This window comes from Quercus robur, chromosome 4 (genome assembly GCF_932294415.1).
Source record: "Quercus robur chromosome 4, dhQueRobu3.1, whole genome shotgun sequence".
Lineage (NCBI taxonomy): Eukaryota > Viridiplantae > Streptophyta > Magnoliopsida > Fagales > Fagaceae > Quercus > Quercus robur.
In genome coordinates, this window is record NC_065537.1 from 72,262,072 (window position 1) to 72,269,197 (window position 7,126).

The following is a 7,126-nucleotide window of genomic DNA, read 5'->3' on the forward strand; positions in this document are numbered from 1 at the left end:
CAAGAAGACAGTGCCAATGATCAGGATATGATGAGTCTTAACATACAATTGCACAAAAATGAGTTTTTCTTCTTAGTTTTGACCCTATCACCTCATCACTTACGTAATAGACTAACCCCACATGTCAACATACAAGAACTTTCTCTTTTCTTCTTACTCTATGATCACCTCATCAATGACGTAATTAATAATAGACTGACGTAATTAATAATAGACTAACCCCATCAATACTCTCCATCTCTCCCCACTATTCCTATTTGCATTATTTTCATTTGAAATAAATCTTTTCAGTAATGGTTCAGATTAAATATTACTATAACTACTCTTTGGTTGAATATATGTAAAAGTGGTACTCTTTGGTTGAATATATGTAAAAGTGGGAGAATGAAAATTGTTGAGGATAATAAAAAAGATTTTAGTTTTTGATCATGTATATTTAGTATAGATTTCAGAAAATAAAAAAGTGGTAGAATAAAATTAAGTCACTAGTATTATACCTTTATTGTAGATTGAAACAATGAGATAATGGGTCAGTTTTGTAATTTCGTGTTTACACCCATTTTCTCCCTTTTCAGACAGCAAAATACAAAATAGGGTCATTTTCATTTCAAGCATGTCCATTTCATCTATTTAATGGTTCAAATTTAATTTTTTAGATCTTACAAAATACATGTTGTTGCATCATTTAAAATTTTAAAATGATTCAAATTATACACTTAGATTTGTAAAATGTAATTGGGATATTGTAATAAATAAATGAATAAATCTTGAAATGAAAGAGGAATTTTTCATGAAAGAAAAAGTTAACAAATACCTTAAGAACATTGACGTAGGAAATATTTTTTAAAAATTTTATGTAAAAGGAAAAAAAACTATTTTTTTTTATAAATTTTAATATTTTTCATATTTCGAAAACTTTCTAATTTGGAGACCCTTCCACGAAACAAAGGAATGGCATGACATCTATAACTATAAACTTTTACTGGTCAAAGGTCAAACCCATCCAAGCAGACAAAGACAAACGCAAAAAAAACCATTCAAAAATTCTAATACCACCAAAACATATTAATAGAATATATAAATATGCATAACTTTATATCACAACTTATCATGTAGAGAGTTATAAATGGTGTAAGTGTGATAGTATGTCATGTAAAGATACATTTCTATCATTCACAACTCGCCACATAACAAATTGTGACACTTAATTATATATTTTTATGTGTCCATAGTATTTTTCACCAAAATATGCACGCTCCATTATTTATTGTGGCGGCAGAAGAACTCAAATCTATTTTCTCTGCTTGTCTATATATTGAGATACCAGCTCATCCTTCAGATGCACACAGAAACAGGAGACAGAACCAGAGAACTCAGAACTGAGATTAAGAGAGAGAGAGAGAGAGAAAATGGAGGCAGTTGTAGCAGCAAAACCAATAATTAAAGTGGCGGCTCTATGTGGGTCTCTTCGTAAAGCCTCGTACAACCGTGGCCTAGTTCGTTCAGGTACTTTTGTTTTTTCTGTTTTCTACTTTGTTTTCAGGAGTTGGGTTTTGATTTCTTTGTGTGTTTGGTTATAGCAATCGAGCTGAGCAAGTCCATCAATGGCTTGGAAATAGAGTACATAGACATTGAACCTTTGCCTATGCTCAACACTGATTTAGAGGGAAATGGAACTTTCCCACAAACTGTTGAAGCCTTCCGCCAGAAGATTAAAGAAGCTGATAGCTTTCTCTTTGCCTCGCCCGAGTACAACTTCTCAGTCTCAGGTATCCCTTTCTATACCTTCATTTTATTCATTAGTCTTGGAAAATTGGTGTGTGGTTTGCAATTTTTCAGTTTTGGCCTACAAATTTTTGTCATGGGTTGAATTTAATTTGGGAAAGTTTCACAAACCCAACCTCCATGAGGTGTATCAAAATGACACTCCTAAATTTGGAGGAGCTATTATATTTCAAGACAAAAAATTAAAAGCTTTTTAAAGGACCTTGAACACAGTACAAAGTGTTTCAAGATGACAAATTGTTTTAAGGAGCTTCAACAACTCCTGATATTTCATTGATGTTCTTTGTCACGAGCCAAGATGGTTGGTGGAGTCGGGAATTATTTTTAGGGGATCATGTTAAATATGACCCAAAAAAAAAAAAAATATCATGATTAAAATGTTTTTGTGAGTTTTAGTCAATTTAATTAGTAAAATTTTCATTGCCGAACATAAAAGATATTTGGAGTTTGATTTTCACCTACATGAAAAATTAATTGGTGTGAGAGCAATTATCATGGAACATATCTATAGATCTAAAATACTATTCTAGAAAAAAAAATTATTTCATAAACTAATTTTAACTTAATTAAAGTTGTAACCTACTTTTTTTTTTTGGTACTAAAATTTATATAATAAACCGAAAAATTAAAATGAATTCAATACTTCAATAAATAAGAACACATGTTACTTCAAAATATATATATATATATATATCAAATATACAAAACTAGAAATTAAATATAAATTAAAATAATAAAACATCAATAGTGCAAGTTGTAAACCACATGTCCACAACACATAAAATCAACGGTCAAATTAAAATTCTCTATTGCCAAAGCAAATGGCACTATTATCAATGCTAAATATAGTATTAACATATACAATGAAAGCTGTAGACCACAGATAAGATAGAGCGAGACACAGATAAAATGACATTTTCTTACTTATTATATTAATGCAACAATTTCTTAGGATTCAGCTGTTGCTTCCTTCGGATGCTGCAATATGTAGTAATATAATCTTTTTCATATTGCTTTCTGTCATTAAATGTGCATTTGAATACCGTTTATTTTAGTGAAGACTGAAAACTAAAAATAATAAAAAAATTAATTTCTAGTTACTGTTTATTATTATTCAGCACTGTTTATTGGCCTAAATACACTATTCATGTTTATTGGCCTAAATACACTATTCATGGGACATGAATAGTGTATTTAGGCCAATAAATAGTGCATTAAGCGCTGGTTAAAAAAAAAAAAAAAAAAAAAAAAAAAAAAAAAGCCTGAAATGCAAAACGTGGACGTGATCCAAACAAACACTAATTCAAATGATTCAAGAGTTGTTGACATTTGCTTTTGTGAAATTGTCATTTACTGTAGCAATTCTTAAGATTTCAATTTCTGGCACTGTTTTCTTTCTATCTTTATATATGCTACATTATTCTTTATATATGCTATATATGCTACATAATGCTACATTATGCTACATTATTCTAATCAAATACAAAGTTGATTTATTAGGCGTAAGCATTCTTTAGGCAGAGATAAATATTCTTTCATCTCTATTATTTGATTAACAATTTTTTTTTTCCCAAAAATTTAAGTGGTAGGAAAATGTTGAATTTAATTATTTAGTTAATGCTCTTCCTTCACGTGTTGGTCTAAACTACTCTTATTAACAAGATTTGAATCTAAAACCTCTTACTTAGATGTTATAATAAATTATTTATCTGATTAGTCCTAAAAACTTAAGTTGTTAAGCAATAGTGAATTTAATAATTTAATTTAACAATATTTATCCTATGCATAGTTAAAAATATATTGAGAACCAAAAGTGTTTGAGTCAACTTGAGGAATTTCACAACCGATAAAAATGGAAACGCTAGCCTTCTTCCCAAGTCTCATGCAAGAATACTTGACTTTCCCATGTGTAAATGGCATTAATGGATCCTTAACTATATTGTTCAATTGTCAAAAAGAAAACGAGAGGGTTAGGGGAAGTACTTAATTAGTTTGCAGTCTATATATGTTAAATTGTTTTATTCAAGATATAATTAGAATTATGCATTGCTATAAAATTAAGTTCTTGTAACTTTTGCATTATGTTTTACCAACTCTTTTCTCTCTTCTTCTATATCAGCACCTCTGAAGAATGCAATTGACTGGGCATCTAGACCACCAAATGTTTGGGCTGATAAAGCAGCTGCAATTGTAAGTGCTTCAGGAGGTTCTGGTGGGAGTCGGTCACAGTATCACCTTCGCCAAATAGGAGTTTTTCTAGATCTTCATTTCATCAATAAACCTGAGTTCTTCTTGAACGCACACGAACATCCTGCAAAGTTTGATGGCAATGGTAACCTGGTTGATGAATCATTCAAGAAGAAGTTGAAGGAAATTCTTATATCCTTGCAGAGATTTACTTTGCGCCTCCAAGGAAAGCTCTGAGAAACAATTTGTTATTCTTTGATGAAAATTAATAAGTGATTTGGTATGTACTATGCTGGCATTACAACCTATCCGATTATTTACAGCAACACAAATAATAACAACAAGCCTTAATTTCGAATTTTAGAGTTGCCTATAGATCTTCAATAGACTAGTTGGGGAAGGCCACATGTATTCTTATGCTCCATTCCATTTTATTTGAAGTTGTACTTTATGTTAATTATTTAATTGATAAGTCTACTAATATTTATATATTTTTAATTATTTTCTATGAAAGTAAATTAAAAGTTGGAAAGACAACTTAAATTCATGTTCTTTTGGCATGTCATGTGCTAAGTTTTCTAAGAATTGTTTGTAGTAGTCAAGCTTTTGAAAGTGAGATTATGGGTTCAATCCATTTAGGTTTGTGACTTTCAAATTTATTCGTCGAAAAAGAAGAATATAAGCACATTGGGTTTATCCAACCTGTAGTAGAATTACATTTTGCATAATAATATGATTAACTGATAACATGTTGATAACCTAATATGTTGTTAGGATATATGTGGATTTTGTTAAAGACATATGTTATGTAAATTGGCTAATCCTTTGACAAAATGCACTTTACTTGTAATTGGGTAGATCTAAGATGGTTTTAGTACTTCAAGGAACAAGAGTTCAAGTTTAGTATTGTAACCATGCAAATCTGTTCAAGAAACAAATGAAGAAGTGTTGTTCATTAAAGCTCGACATATATATCTATCGAGGTCTCGACAGCTGCTCGACAAATATAGTATCTATAGAGATCTACGAAATCAGAATTCCAGATCTAATTTTCAGACCATGCTTATGTATTTGTGTAGGGTTTCTTTTCTTACAATCCTAGACATATATAAGGCTTATTTTAGAGGTCGTCACATAAGATAATACAAGGAGATCACATGCAAAAAGTGACCTAGTGCCTTATTCTCTTTGAAAGAAGTTACTGTGTCTTTGCGCCTTAGGGTTTGGTAACCAAGTGCTTCTTGATCTTCATTGTTGATGAAGTGAAGAACTTTGCAGCCAACAACATCTTCAAGTTGCTGGAGTTAGTCATGTATTAGGAGCTATGCATCATTGGTTAGTCACGTACTGGGATCCGTGCAAAAGGGTGGCGTTTATATATTGAAGAGTTTAGAAATTTTGAAGCAGTAGAAGGTTTCTACTATAAGTTCATCTATAGGGATTGTAGAGTCTAGGGACAAATGTTTTGTACTAGATCTGAAATTTCTCTTTATTATAGTGGATTGATTTTCAAGAAGGTTTCTCCCTAGGTTTTTTACTGTGAAACTAGTTTGTTTCATTGTTTTCCTAGGTCATCATATTTTGTCTTATTTACTTTTCCGCTGTGCATGATATTGACATGATATTAATATTAGTTTGTTTTAACAATGGTTATTCATAGTAAATCTAGTTAACAATTTGAGTTTAAAACTTGTTAATTCTATCAACCGGGGTCTAAATTTCCTAAAAGTGGTATCAGAGCAGGCACACTCTGATTAGGGTTAATTGTTGCTATGTGATCCATTGGCCCCTGTTTGTCATGGATAGATGACAGTTTCTTATTATACCTCTTTTATTTGATGGCACTAATTATGCGTACTGGAAAGTTCGTATGAAAGTTTTTTTGTAGGCTCTAGGTGAAAAAGTATGGCAAGCTGTTGAAGTTGGTTGGATTAAGCCAAAGGAAGCGCCAGTGGATTAGGATGAAGCAATAATCAAAGTGGCAAATTTCAACAGTAGGGCCTTGAATGCTTTGTTCAGTGGGGTGACCAATGAGGAATTCAAGAAAATATCATCCATGGAAGTTGCCAAGGAAACATGGACCATTCTTGAGACCACCTATGAAGGTACCAAGGCAGTAAAGACTGAAACTTTAAAGACTCAGTAGTAGTTTTGAAGAAATAAGGATGGAGGGGGATGAGACCTTTGATGAGTTCTATGCTAAATTCAAGGATATTATGAATTTTGCCTTCAACCTTGGAGAATCTATAGCAGAATCCTAAATCGTTAGGAAAATCTTTAGGTCCTTACCTGAAAGATTCCATACCAAGATCACTATCATTGAAGAAGTGAAGGACATTGATCAAATTCCTTTGACTGAGCTTGTAAGGAACCTTCAAACTTATGAGATGGGATTAGGTTTAATGGGAAAAGGTGGAAAGTGTAGAAACTTTGCTCTTAAAGGTATAGAGGAAGAGATTGATGACTCTGAAGATGAAGATGAAAGCGGAGATGAAGATGAAGATGATGATGGGGATGAGGATATATCCTTCATAGCTAATGAGATTATCAAACCTCTTCAATCTAGGAAAAACGATAAGGAAAAACCTCCTAGGAAATCTAAATCCTCTAGGGAGGGTAAGAGTGAGAAACTCCTTATCCAATGCCATGAGGGCAAAGGTTTTGGTCATATGAAGATAGAGTACCCAAACTATCTTATGAAGGAAAAGACCAAGAAGTCAAAAGATAAAGGGTTAGTTGCTACCTGGAGTGATACTAAAAATGACTCTTTTGAAGAGTATGTGGATGAATGTGGTCACTTTATGGCTTTTGTTGCCACAACCGATAAGGTGATTGTGGAGAGTGCTAGTGATAGTGAGGATTCTTCTGATGATGAAGTACCCAAAAAGTTGACCCTTCATGAAGTCTATGATAAGCTATGCACTGAATTTATAAAATCTGAAAAGACTTCTCATATTTGTAGAAAAGAGCTTAATGAGGTAAAAACTGAAAAAGGTGAACTGTTAGTCAAACTAGATGAGACTACAAGGTTAGTTGAGACTCTTATTGTGGCAAACACCTAATTAGAAGAGAAGGTCACCGTTCAAAAGTTACTGTCGAAATGGTGACCAAAGGTCACTTTTGAACACATTTTCTAAGCGATAACGTCTCGAGA

General features: G+C 32.2%; 1 protein-coding gene across 1 annotated transcript; it reads left to right on the forward strand.

Moving 5' to 3' along the window:
• The first annotated feature begins 1,257 nt into the window (after window positions 1–1,257).
• Window positions 1,258–4,470, forward strand: LOC126723596 (NADPH:quinone oxidoreductase-like). Its single transcript, XM_050427169.1, has 3 exons — window positions 1,258–1,506; window positions 1,581–1,769; window positions 3,905–4,470. The coding sequence occupies exons 1-3, from the start codon at window positions 1,410–1,412 to the stop codon at window positions 4,207–4,209; spliced, it is 591 nt and encodes a 196-aa protein (XP_050283126.1). The 5' UTR covers window positions 1,258–1,409; the 3' UTR covers window positions 4,210–4,470.
• The last annotated feature ends 2,656 nt before the right edge of the window (window positions 4,471–7,126 follow it).

Coding starts and splice junctions, on each gene's coding strand:
- LOC126723596 (XM_050427169.1), top strand. CDS start 1,410: ATGGAGGCAGTTGTAGCAGCAAAACCAATAATTAAAGTGGCGGCTCTA. Junction 1,507..1,580: donor CCGTGGCCTAGTTCGTTCAG/GTACTTTTGTTT, acceptor GTTTGGTTATAG/CAATCGAGCTGAGCAAGTCC. Junction 1,770..3,904: donor GTACAACTTCTCAGTCTCAG/GTATCCCTTTCT, acceptor CTTCTATATCAG/CACCTCTGAAGAATGCAATT.